This window comes from Sinocyclocheilus grahami, unplaced genomic scaffold (assembly GCF_001515645.1).
Source record: "Sinocyclocheilus grahami isolate Dianchi unplaced genomic scaffold, SAMN03320097.WGS_v1.1 scaffold92.1, whole genome shotgun sequence".
NCBI lineage: Eukaryota > Metazoa > Chordata > Actinopteri > Cypriniformes > Cyprinidae > Sinocyclocheilus > Sinocyclocheilus grahami.
Window position 1 is genome coordinate 1,233,813 of NW_015505271.1, and position 19,775 is coordinate 1,253,587.

General features: G+C 37.2%; 1 protein-coding gene and 1 pseudogene across 1 annotated transcript; both read right to left on the minus strand.

Annotated features, from left to right (window-relative positions):
* Window positions 1–962, minus strand: part of LOC107587429 (P2Y purinoceptor 4-like) — a 1,714-nt pseudogene extending 752 nt beyond the window's left edge.
* A 6,851-nt stretch (window positions 963–7,813) lies between these two features.
* Window positions 7,814–15,549, minus strand: LOC107587325 (negative elongation factor B-like). The gene is made up of 13 exons (XM_016275048.1): window positions 15,308–15,549; window positions 13,808–13,968; window positions 13,641–13,740; window positions 13,217–13,447; window positions 11,824–12,009; window positions 11,392–11,504; window positions 11,189–11,291; window positions 10,152–10,247; window positions 9,915–10,057; window positions 9,668–9,774; window positions 9,412–9,553; window positions 9,154–9,262; window positions 7,814–8,340 (listed from the first exon to the last, which is right to left on the minus strand). The coding sequence occupies exons 1-13, from the start codon at window positions 15,407–15,409 to the stop codon at window positions 8,191–8,193; spliced, it is 1,743 nt and encodes a 580-aa protein (XP_016130534.1). The 5' UTR covers window positions 15,410–15,549; the 3' UTR covers window positions 7,814–8,190.
* Between the last annotated feature and the right edge of the window lie 4,226 nt (window positions 15,550–19,775).

The window sequence follows — 19,775 nt, forward strand, 5'->3', positions numbered from 1 at the left end:
ATATAGCTAACAAAATATATATTGTGTGTTTGATTGGTCCAGATGCTACACCATGACTTTCTTCAGTGGTTACAGGAAGCAGCCATCCACAGAAAATGCCAATTATCAGAAAACACCAAATCCCAGCTCACAGCTTCTTCACAAATATCTTCCTTTTTATCAACGAGGAGCGGTTGAAGTGAACCACGGACACATATCGATGAATGCTTCATCTTAGAAGAATGGCACTGTGTAGAAAAAAAGAGTGCTTTGTTGGTCAGATTTTAAATATTGCAAATAGATGAACTGAATAAACAGAAGCCCTGATCCACAATGTGAAAAATGCAATTTCAAGTTGGGGGGTAAAAAATAATATGATAGATTATCATAAGTATGCGCCTAAATCCTAAGATTTTTTTCCCCTCTCTCTTTCTCTGTTTTTTTTCTCTCCAAAAATCTTTTTTCTCTCTCACAAAAAAAAAATGGAAGAGAGAAGAAGGATTTTGAGCAGAGAAAAAATCTGAAAGAGAAAGAGAAATAATCTTAGGACATAGGTTCAGGAAGGAACAAAGACACTGTAATGGAGTAGACAGACTCTCTAAATGTCTAAAAGCAAAAAATTATTTAAAAGGTTTTTGAAGTCTGTTTGAATATATATATATATATATATATATATATATATATATATATATATATATATATATATATATATAGGTGAATGCTAATGAGGGGCAGAGACAGAATACTGCTGTAAATGTGAATGGTTATTAAAGCTATTTTAAGCCAACAGAGAGCTTTCCCAAAAATCCAGTTAGCAGTGTAATAATATACTGCTATAAACGGTCCCATAGGACATATAATACTATCACAATAATATCACTGACAGCTAGATGAAACTGAAGAACAGTGCTGGACGTACATTCTGGTGTCCTGCATGTGAACACCCACAGGCTGAAGACATTAAGCAGTCCCACCAGGAAAGTTAGCAAATTAGCACAGTTAATAGCATTATTAACAGTTTATTACAAATCATGGTTACATTGAAGAAATATAATGAATTAAAAGTGTGGATAAGATGCCTTGGATTTTTTTCACCACAACTTTACAAATTAATGCATGGTTGCAAGTAAAACAAAAATCAAATGTATTGATTTAATTAAACCTTTTAAGTTGCATTTATTTATTTAAGCAACATTATTTTGATGAGTTCTGTTGACATATTGATAATTACATTAACTTAATATTGTCTGTAATTTAAACCAACATTTCTGTTTACTGGTTTTAATTTTTAATTTTTTACTTAATGAACTTTTATTGATAACTTTGAAAATTAGGCAGTGTGTTGAATTATGTTGAAATTAGTTAGAACAACTTTCACATTTTTTGAGTAATCAACACAAAAATGTGGGTTTATTTTACCAATTATTAAGTTCCTCTAACTCAGCGTAGTTTGTTGACTGAAGTTTTTGTAGTTGTTGTTGAGCCAAAACTTTTGTTTTTAGATTTGCATTGTAACACCTAGTTGTGGAATAAGGAATGTAAACAATGATTAACACTTCAATATAGACTTTACTGAGAAGTTGAACACCACATTACACAAGACAATAACCAACAAAGAACAGAGCCCAATAGGGAGTATACAGAGGTGGACAGTGATGAAGTAGACCTACATTTACTTGATTACTGTACTTAAGTACACTTTGAGTATCTGTACTTGAGTATTATTTTTTCTAGAAACATATGACTTTAACTTCACTACATTTGAAATACAAATATCGTACTTTTCACAAATTTTCAAACCCTGGTGATGGCCAGTCCATATTTTTCCTTGTTTTAGTGTGGTCGGTTATTCTGTAACACATAGTTGCGGAATAAGGAATGTAAACAATGATTAACACTTTACTGAGAACGCAGGACTTCAACAACACATTACACAAGACAAAAACCAACAAAGGACAGAACCGAATAGGAAGTATATACAGTATACACATAGTAAATGAGGGAACTAAACAGGAACAGCTGCACTAGGAATAACTACCTTGATAGCACGTATTCATCACAGAGACGTCTACACTCTTAAAAATAAAGGTGCTTCAAAAGGTTCTTCACAGCGATGCCATAGAAGAACCATTTTTGGTTCCACAAAGAACCATTCAGTCAGAGGTTCTTTAAAGAACCATCTCTTTCTTACCTTTTTGTAATCTGAAGAACCTTCTTTCGCCACAAAGAACCTTTTGTGAAACAGAAAGGTTCTTCAGATGTTAAAGGTTCTTTATGGAACCATTTAGACAAAAAGGTTCTTCTATGGCATCGTGAATCACCTTTATTTTTAAGAGTGTATTTGACGTCTGCAAGACATTTTTTTAGAGTGTTTGCTCATCTGCAATATGACTATAGGACGTTTCCTATTAGATGTCAATTAGACGTTTAGAAGATGACTTTAAGATGTTTATGTTTTAGAATGTATGTAAAACGGACATCTTAGAGACGTCTATCAGATGTTTATACACAGAAGATGCTTTTCAGATGAAGCGATCTTTAACAGACATCTTGCAGACATATGTGTGCTATCTGGGTAGTTAATCAGTAACTACAGAAACGAATGAGAAATAACAGACATGACAGGAACATAACGGTGACAGTTATCTAGCGATCTGTTAATTTATTTTATGTTGGACATAAAAAATTTTTGTGTCGCTTTGTTTATGTGTCAAAATTTCAACTAAAGTCTGCACACACTAATTTATTTAGGTTTGTATGGCAACAAATAATGTTATTGTTTTTAAGAAAATAATAGTTCGACCCTATATGACTCTCTCAGAATTGGGGCATACGCCCCCAGTGGCATGTAGTTGCTGATATTTTATCATTTTATTTTACAATCCTTATTATAGTTCTTTTTATCAATTCCATTTCAGACATATTCATTGTTCATCGAGTGGAATCATTCCATCTGAATTCATGGCCTTTTGCACCAAATAGAACTATAAATGTGTTTTATAAAGAGGACTCAAGTGTGAAAACACCTTAAGATACAGGTACAGAAAGAATATAGAAGATACAGATCTTCATAATATTTAATTTACCGGATTTAAAGGTCATCTGAGGTAAACAGATGCTTTGAATATTAACATTTATGGATAGCTCCACAATAGATAACTGTTGCCAAACAAAATGAATATCTGTGTTTGTCACTTATTCACCAAACCTTCACATAGTAACATTTTGAAATAGGCTATAGCCTATATAAATAATACATTTGAAAAGAATACATAACCAAATTTTTTTTTACCTTTGAGTCCATCCGAGAAAAGCCTGAATGATAGCTTGATGGAAACAATAATTCTCAAGACTTCTGTAAGGCATTATATATGGCCATTGAAGACTTCCTGTGAACATTTAAAACATATTTCCTTTTGATCTCAGGGACCAAGGTGTTTGATGCTATCTCTAATGTAGGTGGGATAAAGTTTGCAATGTAGGTGCACACAAACTTGAACTGCAAAAGCGTAACTTGTTCAGAGGATGCTAAGGAGTTGCATTATTTTGTATTTGGCTACAGTAAAATTGAAAGATAAAAGATAATGTAGGCCTATAGTTAGATCATTTGAGAACGTGGAAGTTCAGAACTGAAAATAAGGATGCAAATTAATGCATTAGGCCTATATGTCACGATTTCGGTGGGGTCTACTTGGGCTTTGTTATCATGGAGCACATGGCCTTTTGTTTTGACGGCTTGCCATGTGCTCTGCTGTCATCCTGGTGTTCACCCCGCCCCTCTCGTTATCCCTGTTAGCTAATTCTCCCTTCTCACCTGCACCTTGTTTTGTCCTCATTATTCTTTCCTTTATCTGGCCCTCTTGAATGCTATCTTGTGTCAGTCCGTAACATGTTGTGCAGCAGCTTAGATCGTCTCTGTCCATGCTGTGTTTGTCTGACTCGTTTTTTTATTTTATTTTTTCTAGTCTAGTCGGTCTGGCGTTCCTGTGTTTGTCACCCTCCTCTTTCTACCCTGCTGCCTCTCTAGAACTCTGGTCGGCTCCCGTCCTTGGCTCTCGCTACTCATAGGCCTGTCTCTCCACGGCAGTTTCGTCCTATTCCTCTCTGCCCATGCTCGAGACAACCCCTGGAATTCAGCGGTGGCATTCTATTGCCGGTTCGCCCTCTCTCTTCCCCGCGGGCTCGACTGCGGCTGGCCTAACCTCCACGCTGATCAGAACTGACTTTTTGCTGGGGTTTTGCTATCCGGCTGACTTATTTACCTTTTGTTATCACAGTTTCAATAAACTTGGATTTTGTGTTCACCTGCTATTGGATCCCGGTCTCGTTTCTGACACTATATGCTTTCTGCATAGCTCATCAAGTCAACAGTGATGATTCGTTTCTTATGTAACAGTTTCATAACTATTTAAAGATAATCAAATACACACTTTGTCTGATTTAGATGGTAAGTTCTTTGCACTTTTTTTAAATCAAGTATTTCTTTATAACGGCTAAGGATGGGATGCTTGCTACATGCCACCCACAAATCAAGTGAAAAGTCATAAAAGTCTGGGGATGGCTTGAATGCCCACAAAAAAAGCACTAATGCCATGCACAACTAATTACATAGTAAACAGTTAGTTGCCAACTGTGGCAATTAACTGCCTGAGCCAGGATGAAGATAAAGCCAGCCAAGTCACGTAGTCTCTCGATCCAGAAAGGAGTCAGGAGGGACAACATCTCATTCTTAGTGGATGGCGAGGAAATCCCACGCCTGATAGATCAACCAGTGAGAAGTTTGGGAAGGCTTTTTACAGTAGATGTGCCCAAAAAGCACATAGCTGTCTGCATTACCTCACAGCTCTCTGATGGTCTGAAAAAGATTGACCGAAGCTTGCTACCCGGCAAACTCAAAGTCTGGTGTTACCAATTCACCTTGTACCATCACCTGATGTAGCCCCTCAGACTGTGGCATCACCTCATCAGCAGTCCAGAAGATTGACTCAAAGGCTGCTAACAACTACATCCGGAAGCGACTGGACCTTCCCCAATGTCTGTCAAACACAGCCCTGTTTGGAAGAAACAACCCGAGGCTCCCAGTGAAATCCATCAAGCTTGGGCCACATTTTTTAACAGAGTAGCGGGGAAAATGTTGACATTTAGGTCAGGTGTCAGAAGAGAAAATGTTGTCAGCGTATGAAAATATTTTGCAGAAAGAGTCCATGGAACACGACTTGAGCAGCTGTAACATTTGACAAATAATTAAATGAGGCAGCCTTGGTGCTGCAAGGCAAGTATGATGTTGTCCGAACTGACAGAACAGGGACGAGTAGACTGAACTACCAGGACATCTGAGACTTGCAAACTAGATGGTAACACAGGAACTACTTACAAAATTAACAAGCTTTTACATTTTCATACGTTTAAATGCCTGAGACCATATTGAAAATCTGTGATGTTCATTTATTTTAAAACGCTTATAAATCTGAAATTTAAGAATGTAATGCAAATAAACATTGTGACATAAAATAATTAAGAGCTTCTGTTCAAATATGTGACCTAAATGCTCTTCTAATGAAGAGTGATTGCTTGGGATGGGAACAGATATGTCACAACAACCGCTGCATAGACAGTAAAACAGGCTTTTTTAACTGAAGTAAAAAGAGCAAGAGTTCATCATCTCTGTGGGCGCTTGGTGTCTTCTCGGTTTCAAAAGTGGGCATATATATTTTTGCAATTCCTATTTATTTTAACCAGTGCTTTTATGAGATAAACACTTTTAGCAGTGTGGGCAAGATTTTAAATATTGTTGCGGTTATTTTATTTCCTATAGGGAAACACCATACACCATAACAATTTCCACCAGGTGATGACTGGCAAAATCCAAAATATATGCCAATAGAGGAAAAAAAAACTAATAGTTAACAAAAAATAATAATGTTATGTCTAAATATGCAAATCATTATCTAATTTAAAATACTCTTACTTGCATAAAACAGAATCTAAACATTGGATGAAGCCAGGTTTAAAATATGCATTTAAAAAAATGGTTAGGTTTGTAAGCGCCAAGCTTAACTCAACTGTAGAAATTTCCCATGACTTTTTCTATAATTTTTAAAAACTGTACAAATATTCATGACACTTCCAGGCCAGGAAATCACTTTTTAATATTACATATTTCCTTTATCTTTCTATGTAAAAAATTGTATTACATGACAAAGATTGTATCAGTTACTGACAGAGGCGGACAAAGTACTCAACTCCATTACTTGAGTGAAAGTACAGATACTGCTGGTCAAATATTACTCCATTACAAGTAAAAGTTGTAAAGACAGATTTTTACTTAAGTAAAAGTACAGCAGTACTTGCTTTTAAAAGTACTTAAGTACCAGAAGTAAATTTAATTTTTTATGTCAATGCAGTTTTATTGTTGTACGTAATACTTGCAATACTTCTGAAGCAACTTAGAATACATTACACCTACTAGCTTGTAGTATCTTTGGAATAAAGAGCTTTTAGAATGTAAAACAAAAAATGTAACACCCCTTCCCACCCCCACAAAAGCAGGATGGTAGTGATCTCACACAGCTCTGACAGTGTGTGTGCACACATCTATGTGTAGCCATTCATCCACATTTGAACAGAGTGGACAGTGAAATCCTGTAAATACAGAGTCAAACCCAGCAACACAACTGTAGCTGTATAACTTTACAACAGCAACACTGCTTTAACAAAAAAGCAAAACAGCAAGGCTTACTTGACATCAAAACAAAATTTTTAATAATGCTTTCTAATCGCTCTCGCTGTACTTTGATGTCACACACAAAACGGTCTGTGCAGTGCTGCTTCAAGTCCAACACCTAGTGTGTTTTATTAGAAGATGCACAACAGTTCAATCAAACCTGCTTTAAACCCAACAACACAACTGTAGCTGTATAACTTTACAACAGCAACACTGCTTTAACAAAAAAGCAAAACAGCAAGGCTTACTTGACATCAAAACAAAATTTTTAATAATGCTTTCTAATCGCTCTCGCTGTACTTTGATGTCACACACAAAACGGTCTGTGCAGTGCTGCTTCAAGTCCAACACCTTGTGTTTTATTGGGAGACGCACAACAGTTCTTCTGTGGCTTTATAGGTAATATTTTCACTTACACAATTTAGCAAAATCAGACAATATTGTGTCTAATATATACCACATATTAACTTCTTATTGAATTGTTGTAAATAAATATTACATTTGCAACTGGTCAGTGTTCAAAAAAATGCTGGGAAATGACTTCATGTATCCCTACAAGAGTGATTACTGATAAACTGTCTGAAAAAAAGAAAGTCATGTTTTAGAGAAGAAGAAAAAAATCACCCACTGACTTTCAAAGCTGCTACATAGTAACGACTTTCTACTTCGAGGACCTTGATAGAAATGTAGCAGAGTGAAAAGTACAATATTTGTCTTTCAAATGTAGTGAAGTTAATAAGTCATAAGTTCCCAGAAAAAATTAGATACTCAAAAAGTGTACTTAAGTGCAATACTCAAGTAAATGTACTTAGTTACTGTCCGCCTCTGGTTACTGAGTATGTATTTTGCATATTGTTAAATGTTTTTTTTAATCATCATTTTTAGTAATGATAATAATAATACTTTGTACTTATCCATTTAGTTGCAGGTGTCAGACAGCAGTTTGCTTGCAGAAAGAGAGGCCGCCAATCTTCTGAATGGCAGTGTTTTGCGATTGAGTGTGTTGTGTCTTGTAGCAATGTCTAGCTTGGACATAGTATTGGGCAAAAAAAATAAAAATCTAATCAGTTAAGTTTAATGCATCTAAACACTCCAAAATCGAAGACTGTAAACTTTCTAACCCATTATTTTATTTACACTAGAGCTTGTCACTGACACAATTCAAAGCAAAACACATTCAACCATGAAATGCTGTACATAAGACACTATATTTGAAGTCATTCAACAATGAAACAAGTCTACATTTTCTTAAAAGAAGCATATAAATGGAAAAAGAGCTGAGCCAACAAAATTGCACATTGGAAAAGGCTTTTAAAATGACCTTTAAAAAAACATTTTAAAAAAGAAGAAACACATCAACTCATAACCAGCACGGTTCCATTTTACACACGTTCAGGTTAGTCTCTATGGCATCAGAGTTGTTGTCTATGCCCATGTGAACATGATTGCTGTTGATGCTCTCTAGAGGCTGTGGCACCCAGTCTCCCTCAAAGAGGGGTTGTGGGGGTGGAGGGCACAGCGACAGGGTGAAGGCCGAGATCCAGAGAAGGGGCTTCCTCTGGTTCCGGGGGGCTTTTCTTAGAAGCTTCGAGCTTCTCCTTCAACAGGGTGTAAAGTTCCTTCATTGACTCGCTGCTCTGTAATAACATCAATTCAAATTTGGTTACTTTATGAAAAGTCAGTATAAGAGAAACAGTACAGAGAGGAACAGAGAATACTTTTATCATCTTTGAACAGAAGTGGATGAGGTGCCATCTAGCGACCTTTCAATTCAACATTAAAACAAACCTGACTCCATTTCTTATGAATGAGTCCTCACTGCATGTTGTTTGAAAGGGGAAAAAATGTTTTTGGTAATCTTTCATCAAAGTGAAATGACTTAAACAGTCACTACTGTGATACTGAATGATGGTTAATTAATGGTATAGGTTTCTGCTGAAAAACTATCAACCTCCATTATTTCCACTTATTTTTTTTAGATATGTGTTCAGCTGCAGAATTCCTGGTGAAAAACGACATTACCCATGATTCTGCTAAGAACTCTCTACCAATCAGAGAATCGTGACAAACAAATTGCGCCAAATGAACCAGCCACTGCAAATGATGTCAGTTTCCCTATGCTCTCAAAACTATTAAAATATTTTTATATAAATATATTTGTATGAATGATATGCATACTTTGCAATAAACTTAATATATATATTTTTTTCTATAATTTTCTATATATGATCAAAGTTTGTAATGTTTTCAGTCTGCTCATATCTGGTTGGTTTGGTCCATGTCTTATGTATTTCTTTTTATAATCCCTATGGTAAAAATGAATGGGAAAAATATTTCCCAGAACTAAGGCCACTGAAAAAGTGGACAGACATTGTTGCATTAACATTAGTAGCTACAGCTATTTAGACGTTGTTTTAGCAAATTCACATTCAGTCGGTTTCTTTAAATACCTGTTTTGGTGGTTCAAGCGTCTTCATTAAGGTCTCCATGTAGGACGCTAGTACCTTCTGATGGAGATGATTCAATAAGCGAAGACAGTGTCTGTGAACATTCTCCTTACTGCAAAAAATGAGAGCAAAAAACATAGAACTGTGGTGAACTGAGCCGCTCTATTAACCTTGATTTTTATCCTACTAATTAATATTTTCTCTCCAGCACTGAAGAATTTGCACTATTTGATGCAATTAAAAAATATATATAATACAGACCTAGAGAAAGATGTGAGGAGGAAGTTATCAAAGACAGCAGTACAGAACTCCTCTGATCCAAATTCGTCAGAGAGCAGAGTCAGATGGCCAGTGAGAAGATGAAGAAAGATGTCTCCGAATGCCATGTCATTATAGGTATCAACTGCACAAACACACACACACACACACACACACACACACACACACAAAGTGATCAGTCTCTGTGAGGCTTTGACTTGTGGCTCCATTAATCCAAAATATCTGACAGGAGTCTCACCCAGTGCAGGCAGAAGCCGCTGTAAAGCATTTTTATTCCTCTGCTTAGCGATATGAAGCACATAATAAAGACCGATCTCACACGCCACCCTGTTTTCCTGTACATACCTAGACAAGACAGAAACACCATCCATTTTAGAAAAGTGAGCGTTTGTTGAATATATTGAGCTGAGGAGCATACCTAATGCAAGGAGTATATATATATACTATATATATAATAAATATAATTAATATAAATATATAAATACCTAGAGAAGGATTCAGGCAGGGTGGTGGGGTACGTGAGAGAGCTTTTCTCTTCACTCGGCAGTTTCAGCTCCACAGTGAATGTGTAGTCATCCACCACTATTGACATCATGGCAGGCAGAAAGCGTGTTACCACCTCCAAATCCTGATGGTGAACAAGACCAGCCTTGAGCAATTGTTCAAACCCATTTCAAATGTTAGATTATGGTGTATTGAAGAATGCTAAGAGTTAATCTGACCATTCGGGGCTCTTTAAAAACCTGGCTGTCAATCATATCCCAGGCACCCTGGCCAAGAGAAAGCATCCGCAGCAGGAGGAGAAGGTCAGGGCTGTCCTGTACATGAACACAGCGATTTCATAGCATGAATAGGACAGCAGTGTCATACTATTATAGTATGTATTGATATTTAGTAAAGTTGTTATATGCTTTATTATTTTTTTTATTTCTATTTAGATTTAATTTACTTTTATTTCAGTTTTGTATAACATCTGTATTGAATTTATACAGTTTACAATTTGAACTCTCAAATTAAACAAACTCCAGGCAATGTAGAAAATAAGTAAATTAATTAATTTATTGTAATATGTTATAAAAGATAAGAATAAATAAATAAATAACACTTAAAATATAAATTTTTTTCGGTTTTAGCAATTTTAGCACTTACAATTATTTTGGTTAGCTGCCAATAAAACATTACTAATTTTAAACAAGTTTAAGGTTTTCATCTAATATGTGACCCTGGACCACAAAACCAGTCATAAGGGTCCATTTTTTTAAATTGAGATTTATACATCATCTGAAAGCTGAATAAATAAGCTTGATGTATGGTTTGTTAGGATAGGACAATATTTGGCCGAGATACAACTATTTGAAAATCTGGAATCTGAGGGTGCAAAAAAAAAAAATCTAAATATGGAGAAAATCGCTTTTAAAGTTGTCCAAATGAAGTTCTTAGCAATGCATAATACTAATAAAAATTAAGTTGATCATTTACAAAATTTAAATTTACAAAATATCTTCATGGAACATCCTAATGATTTTTAGCATAAAAGAAAAATCGATAATTTTGACCGATACAATGTTTTTGGCTATTGCTAAAAATATACCCCAGCGACTTAAGACTGGTTTTGTGGTGCAGGGTCACATATTTATATGTTACTTAATTTCAGCTTTATTTAAATTATCAAAAACTACTTTTAATAGTTTTAGTTAACAACAACAACGCAAAAGATGTCTACTATAATCTAAAAGCAACTATGAGCTGGAGTTCTTACTCTGGGCAGGGCGTCCTGGCTCAATAGCTCTTGAAGGTTCCTCACGGTACTCAACACTAGTGTGTTACAGGCAAATGGGTCACATAGGATCATAGACAGGTCACTGTGAAAAACAGAGACAGAGAGTGTTACATTTTTTAAGTTTTATGGGTTTATTGTATGCTATGATGCCTCCTGTCTGTATGGATATGTGAATCTTGTACCCTAACACTTGCTCCTGCCCTTTCTTCACCCCATCCAGGAAGCCTTGTAACTCTCTAGCCCGTTTAGCATCCACAAACTTTTCCCTGATGCAGGCATCCAAACACCAAGAAAACTGCAAAAGGATGAGAGCAAAGATACATGTTTTGCATCTTTTTGAATCGGTTTGAAAGTGGTCGCCCTAATGGTACATGATCACACACTGCAATAGTTTCAAACAGCTTTTAATTGTTTTAATTTCTAAACGATCAAAAAATGGCTTCAAAGTCTGACTTCCAGAAAGTGTTCAGTTCCTGTACCTTTTTGTAACAGTTATTTAGGTCATTTTGTACAAACATGAAAAATGGAAGGCCCCTTCAAATGGTGCTCAATAATCATGAAGTTGCAGTTGAAAATGTGTGTTGGCTAGAACAGACAGGAAACTGGTTCCACACCTTGTGACAGGGGTCGACTGAACAGATTTCGCTGATGTCGAGGTCATGAAGGGACATGAGCAGCTCGGCTCGCAAGGTGCAGTAGTGTACGTTCCGTGTGCGCAGGAATAGCGTCCGCAGGAACTGTAGTACCATATCATAGAGCTTCACATTCTTTCCAATCATTTGAGTCAGCTTCAACACCACCTGACAGAAAGAAAAGAAAAAAAAAAAAAAAAAAGTTGTTTGTTGTTCCACTGCAACATAAATCACCAAAATCCAAGTTTGTCAAAAGTATTTCAGTATTTTATGAAAAAAAATTAAAAAAAGAATAAATAGGAATAACATTAAAGCAACCTTACAATACCATTGACACAACATTACATTTACATTACATAACTAACATTAGAACGTTATAATTAGAGGAACATATGATTAATGTTAACATTGATACAACATTACATGAACAAAAAAAAAAAAAAAAAAAAAAAAAAGTTGTTTGTTGTTCCACTGCAACATAAATCACCAAAATCCAAGTTTGTCAAAAGTATTTCAGTATTTTATGAAAAAAAATTAAAAAAAGAATAAATAGGAATAACATTAAAGCAACCTTACAATACCATTGACACAACATTACATTTACATTACATAACTAACATTAGAACGTTATAATTAGAGGAACATATGATTAATGTTAACATTGATACAACATTACATGAACACGCTATTCACATTCAAAATTCATCTTAAAATGTCTTAATTTTTTAATTTTTTAGGTATGCATGTATTGTTAGAAAATGTGAAGATTTTTTTGGAATGGTTTAAAGAGGTCCTATTATGCTCTTTTACAAAGTCTTGATTTTGTTTTGGGGGATGTACTAGAACAGGCTCTCATACTAGGTTGCTCGAAAAACACATTTTAAGTAGTGGACTTTGAGCTTTGTAACTTTGCAGATCTTTTTTATGCTCAAACAGCAACATTACAGACTAACTAAAGTTGAAAAAGTGAAAAAGCATAATAGGACCCCTTTAATAATGGTTTTAATGTTTTAGAATTTCATAAAAAGAAACATTACATTAATAATGACAGTTCTCAAATTGAATGATAAGATTAATGCTCTAAACCAGGGGTGCCCAAACTCAACACACCTGCCTTTAAGTTTCTAGTATGCCTAGTGAGAGCTTGATTATCTGGTTCAGGTGTGTTTAATTGTGGTTGGAGCTAAACTCTTATGGACACCGGCCCTCCAGGACCGAGTTTGGACGGTCAAATTTAGATTGGCCCATTATGCTTTAATATAAACATACTATAATATAGATAGCGTATCTAATTGGGCAGCTAACAGTTATAACTAAATACCTCAATGTATTAATACACTGACTAATTCTAAGAAAAAAAACACCTGGCACTTACTTCACCCTGTCGCCGTGTTTTGGGTGAAGGACTGAAAAAGTTGTGAAGGACGGAGAGGTCACTGCTGAAAAGAGCTGCTTCCTTCTCCACAATATACTGTTTCAATAGAGGAGACACCTCGTCCCCGAAAAGAGCCTGATTGTCTTGCCAAATCTGCCGTTTCACCTCCACTGCGCAGACTTTGTACAGCTCTTTATCAGCCATCACCTGCTTCAGCTTCTTCTCAGGTACCTGCATGAGAGTCCAAACAGACTGTCACTGTTATACTAAATGCACTGTTATAATAACTATAATTATAAACTTCACAAAAATTAACAAAATAGATCGCACACCTAAGGCTGAAATGATCTGCAAAATAAGGTTTGAAATATATCGGACACCTAAGCACCATAGTAATAGGTCATTGCAGAGAACACATTCAAACCTTCGGCAGATGTTTCAGCACTTGCATGACAATGGGCTGTATGGATGGCATCTTCACCAATGGGAAGCTTTTCTCAAGAAGTTCTTCCAGCTTTATGTATCTGTGTGAATTTAAGGGATGTATTAGTATGATTTAAAAAATGGTTCGAAATCAAACTCTCCATTCACCTGTCCTCATCCTTGCCCTCTGCAATGGTGGCAACACGCTCCATCAGCTTTTCTCGAAGTTCATCAAAGACTGACTGATGAAACTCCAGCCGTGGAGTCCCGTGAAGGTCCAGGAAAGGCAATGCGGACTGTAGGGTTGGCAACAATATGCCATTTTCCATCTGTGAATGACAATACAGTTATAATAAAAACACAGCAAGATAAAGCACAACATGATTTTTATTATACGCAAAACAAACTAGCATATTTTTTTTATAGATCATCAATTGTTACTAGTACTTATTTTTTATTACTAAGGAACCAAATAGTAACTAGTATCGGTTTCAATTTTACTAGTAACTATTCATTAAATGTTACTACTTATTAATAGTAGATTAGTAGATAATTAGTAGATTAGTAGTTACAGTAGTCTACCTAGTCAATTCTGATATATTACAATACTATTACTTATTATTTTGATGCTAGTTACTATCCCAGAAGCAACAAATAAGTTATTCATTGTTACCAGTCTCAAACTCAATGTACACTTTACCATACAGTACCCATACCAAAAAAAAAAAGTACTATTTATGGAAATAACATACTTTAAAAGAATATACATGGATGTTTTTAGACACTTAATTGCAATGAAACTGCAATTAGTTGAACTGAAGACTGATTTTTTTTACCGAATGAAGTAGCACTTCGGTGTATATAAATATATATATTTTTTTTAATGAAATTTCCTAATAACTGTCTGTGAAATACAGTTTAAGTGCACTGTCAAATGTACCAAATAGCATTTCAAATACTTTCATTTCTGTGGAAACTATGCACTTGTCATGAAGTTGCAATTTAGCACATTTAAAATAGATTAAGTTAATATTATTAACTTTAAATATACAACCAAATAACACACTACAGTTAATTATGTGCAGACAATGTTACATGTTAGACAACACATCAACTTAAGTGTACTCCTTTAAAGCATGACAAGATTATTAAGAAACATTTAAAACATACTTTAAAGTAAAACTTTTAATTTGACATTACAAAACAATTTTTAAAAGTATACTTAAATGTGTTAAGAAATTGAGTTAGTAAGGTGTACAGCAAGTACAATTAAATGGCCTTTTATTTCATCAATATTATCTGCAAGTACAGTTTATTTTTTATATACGTTTAAGATTGGAACTGCACTTCACAAGGGTATTAGTACTTATTCCTTAGTCTTAGTAATCAGTAAAGATACAATTAGACACTAGAAAAGAGAATATTGGATTACTTACTAGTAATTAAAATCAGTACTAGTAACATAATAGATATTAGTTAGTTTATCGTCTGGTCATAGGCTGTCATATGACAAGTCCCACTGCAAGAAACTAACGTTAGATCCCTCCCATTATAATCAATGAAGATGACTGCTGCATGCGAGCGAAATTCTTAATGCAAGTCATTTGAAGACTGTGACTGTTTCAATTTAGAGAAAGAGACACATATCCAAGTGTATTAAGCGCTAACCTGAAACTGGTCGATGGCTTTCAGGGGATCCGTACAGTTAGTCAGCGTTTCTTTAAGATCTTCTCCATTGGATATTCCCAGCTCCGGTAACCCTGCAAACATTTTGAGTCGCTGTCTCTATTTTAACTGCACTATCAAAACGAAATCAAATGCATTGACAGCAGAAATCCAACAGATGTTGGCTAGATTTGCATTGTTTTGCACACTTCCTATTCCTAACTGTGCAACCTCGTCAACAGACTCTTGTTTCTGATCCATCGTAATAAGTTCCGCCTCAGGAATGTTCCTAGCCTGTCATGCGCTAAAGTGCCCACAATTCTCTAGCATTGCGCTATTGGCTGCATGTGTCTACTAAAATGCCCTCATCATTGAAAACCAGTATTAAAAGATTCTAGAGTTTCCAAAACGTTGAACATCTGTGATTTAAATGTTTTGCTTGTAAAAATCATTTGAATGAAAAATTCAGCATGACCTTTGCAATAATACACTTTTATTTATAACAATTCAGTTTGATAAAATACAGTTTAATAAAATTCGGACTCTTGGACAAAATAAAATAAAATATGAAATTAAAAATTAAATTCATAAACAATTAACAAGGATTGTGTTCAGGATTGAGGATCAGAAACTAAGATGTTTATGCAACAGTGGATGGCTAAAAAAAAAAGAAGAAATATTTCCTGGTTATAAATTTCCACACTCCCCAAAGTCATTAAGTGGACGAAGTGCAAGGCAATTTAAAGGGGTCATATGATGCGATTTCAAGTTTTCCTTTCCTTTCTTTTTTTTTGGTGCATAAAGAAGATCTGTAAAGTTGCAAAGACTAAAGTCTCAAATCCAAAGAGATATTCTTTATAAAAAAAAAGTTAAGTCAACCTCGCCTACCTCAAACGGCTGGTTCTAACACGCCCCCACATATCTACGTCACTATGTGGAAATATTAGCATAATGCCGCCCAAATGTGCACGCAAAGAAAGAAGGCGTGGTTTCAGGAACAGCAGTAGTGTTGATGCAGCCATGTCAGGGAGACGCTGTGTGTTTCAGTGCGAAAGCAAAAGCACTTTATTTGGCCTTCCGGAAGTAGATGCAATTAGGAATCATTGGTTAAGATTTATTTACAACAGAACAGCACAACCCAGATGTTCGAATTTGTGCAACGCATTTTATGGACGACAGTTTCTTGAACCTAGAAGAGTACAAGGCTGGCTGTGCACAAAGGCTATTTCTAAAAAAAAAAGAAAGGGTCAATTCTGACTGCTATGATAATCTGGTGTTTCTGAATCAGCGACTGCAAGTATGTTTTGTTATTAGTTTAAGTATTTGCTGTTGACTGTTCAAATGCGGAGTTTTGCACAGTGCAGAGTAACTTGTCATGTGTATGTGTGTGTGAGGGGAACAGGGTCACATCACAGGAGAGTGAACTGTCTGTCAGAAATCATAGCACGTCAGCCGTCTTAACCGCGGCTTGTGTACTGCATCATCACTGTGTCTGTCACGCAACTCTGTTGCCCTTTCGGGCTTGAACTGATGGTAAAACTAACGACATTATTAACTGTCTTGATATTTACTTTGAAAGCTGAAGCGATTATGGTAAGGGGAGTTACATTTGCGACGTGTGTTTGTGGTGTTCGGCCAATCACAATGCACTGGGTCAGCTGGCCAATCAGAGCAGACTGCGCTTGTCAAAGGAGGGGGCTTTGTTGAAAACGGCGTGTTTGAGAGAGGCGGGGCATAGAGGACCTACAATAATGTACAGTATTTGAAAAAGAATGTGGTTTTTTTTTTACATTAAAGCATGTCAACATATTCTGTTACACCAAATAATGATCTTTAAAATAGCATGACCCCTTAAAACCAGGGGCCAGTTGCATAAACATAGCCACTATGTTAAGACTGTGTCTTAAGAACTATTTTGACCAACTATAGCAGTTAGCCAAGGGGTAACTAGTCTTACTTTTCAATTCAAATTAGATCAGTCTACCTAACTGATTTTAAAAGTTATGACAATTAGAAAAAAAATTACATGACTAACTTTTTAAGACCAGTCTAAGCAGTTTATGCAACTGGATAGGATTTCTGAAATGTTTGTGTGCTGATTCTGTTTTTCTGACCAGTCTTTACAAAAAAAATCACACTATTAGGTAAATGTGGGTTAGTTCACCCAAAAATGAAAATTAGCCCATAAATTACTCACCCTCAAGTAATATGTGTATATAACTTTCTTCTTTCAGACGATTCCAGTCGGAGTTATATTAAAAGTTGTCTTTGATCTTTCAAGCTGTTTAATGGCACTCAGCGGGTGTTGCATGCATCAGTCCAAAAGAAGTTAAAGGTGCAGTAGGAGATCTTGGAAAATGATAACTTTAGCCTGATAGCACTGAAAGCGAACGTCCCACCCTCCCTGCAATCGCCGTCCAAAGCCACGCCCCCTGAACGCATATAGGCTCACAGACCAGAATACCAGAGACAACATTACTACAAGGCTACATCAGCGGTTCCCAATTCCAGCCCATGTTCCGAAGTCAAGTAAACTTCAACGGATTTCCCCCGCTCAGGGAGTAGGGAGCAATGAACACTATGTAGGGATCATATCGATCGGAACACAGTTCATGCACGTAGCTCACTTCTAATGAGCTGGTTATCTGAATCGGTGTGTTAACTAAGCGATACATGCAAAATATGCAGAGCAGGGGCGAGGACTGGAATTGGGAACCGCGCTGGGCTACATCATGTGTCATTCACCGGTGAGAAAGCTTTATAGTTACAGTTAGTAAAAGTACTACAATACCAGGAAGGAACATAGGGTTGTTGACGTTTGTCAGCCATTCTCGCTCTGTCTGCACAGCGTGCGTGAACGCGCTGATGACGTGTCCTGTCTGCGCGAACTGGGTGCGCAGAGGTACTCCTCCGTTTGACGAGAGAGAGTGTCGGCCTTGATATTCTTGGTGCCGGGTCTGTATGATACAGTAAACTGAAATCTAGTGAAGAATAACACCCACCTTGCCTGTCTGGGGTTCAATCGTTTGGCCGAGCGTAGGTATTCGAGGTTCTTGTGATCGGTGAGGACTACAAATGGGTGTGAGGCTCCCTCCAGCCAGTGGCGCCATTCCTCTAATGCTAATTTCATGGCCAGAAGTTCACGGTTGCCCACGTCGTAATTCCGTTCGGCGGTGGTTAGCTTGTGTGAGAAGAAGGCGCAAGGGTACATCTTTGCTGGTGATCCGTGACGTTGGGAAAGTATCACACCTACCCCAGTGTTAGAGGCGTCGACCTCGACAACGAATGGGCATTCTGGATCAGGATGTCGGAGGATAGGTGCTGAAGTAAACCGAGTCCTTAGTTCATCGAATGCCTGTTGTGATTCCGAAGACCAGGTAAATTTAGTGGGGTGACGTTTATATCGCTTAGTCATGACGGTCAAAGAAGCGGCGATCAAACTGAAGTTCCTGATAAATCGCCTGTAGAAGTTTGCGAACCCCAGGAAGCGTTGTAAATCCTTGACTGTCTGGGGAAGCGGCCATTCCAGAACTGCCCTGACCTTCCTCTCATCCAGGCAAGCCAACTCTGACTGGAGCTCCGAATTCAGTCCCCTCCGAAACAGGAGTCTTAATGTGTCCTCGATCCAACCTGTCTGGGCAGCAAGGGTGCGAAAGGACAGGGCGTACTCAGCTGCCAGTCTTGCGAAAGTGTTAACAGTTGGTCTCCTGCACTTTTCCCCTCCGCAGGATGTTCAAAGACTTCGCGGAAGTGTTGGAGAAATGTTGTGAAGGTGGGAATTTGAAGAGCCGTCCATTCCCCAAACAGCGGTAGCCCAATCCAGTGCCCTCCCGGTGAGCAATGAACACACAAAGGCAATGCGGCTAGAGTCTGTGGGGTACAGCGAGGGCTGTTGATTAACAAAGAGCGAACACTGAAGCAAGAACCCTTTGCATCTTGCAGGGTCTCCTTCGAATTTCTCTGGGAAAGCTAGTCGTGGGCTCACTGGGGATGTGGGTGATGTTAGGGGTGGCGTGGTGTAATGAGGCGCCAGGGCTGGAGCGGCTGCAGCCGTGGTTGGCGTTATTTGAAGGCCTTGCAGCGCCTTCACTAACTCCTCGGTGAGTGAGGTAAGCCGGTTTAGTTGGTGGTGATGCATGGCGAGCTGTGTGGCCTGCGCAGATAGCTCAGTGGATAATTGCCTGAGTGCTGATGGATCACTGTGTGGCAAAGTCTTCTATTGCGAATCACCAGCAGAGTCTGGATCCATTTGCAGCGTTTATTGCGTACACAGACAAGACAGGGTCAATCACCAGTAGATACAATAGCGGAGGCTTGGCTGAGACAGAACGTGGGACGGCAGGAGGTTGAGGCAGGCAGCAGACAATCACAGTAGTAGAACAATCCAAGTCAGGGCAGGCAGAGACAGATCAGAGTACGATAAACAGTCCAAGGTTAAACGAGTAGGCAAGATACAGGGTAAACGCTCAGT

Bases quoted from the DNA above. Each gene is read 5' to 3' on its own strand.
- LOC107587325 (XM_016275048.1), bottom strand. From the start codon at position 15,409: ATGTTTGCAGGGTTACCGGAGCTGGGAATATCCAATGGAGAAGATCTT. The intron at 12,010-13,216 runs GTAAGTGCCAGG...TCTTTCTGTCAG, and splicing joins AAACACGGCGACAGGGTGAA to GTGGTGTTGAAGCTGACTCA. The intron at 11,292-11,391 runs GTACAAGATTCA...TGTTTTTCACAG, and splicing joins GGGCAGGAGCAAGTGTTAGG to TGACCTGTCTATGATCCTAT.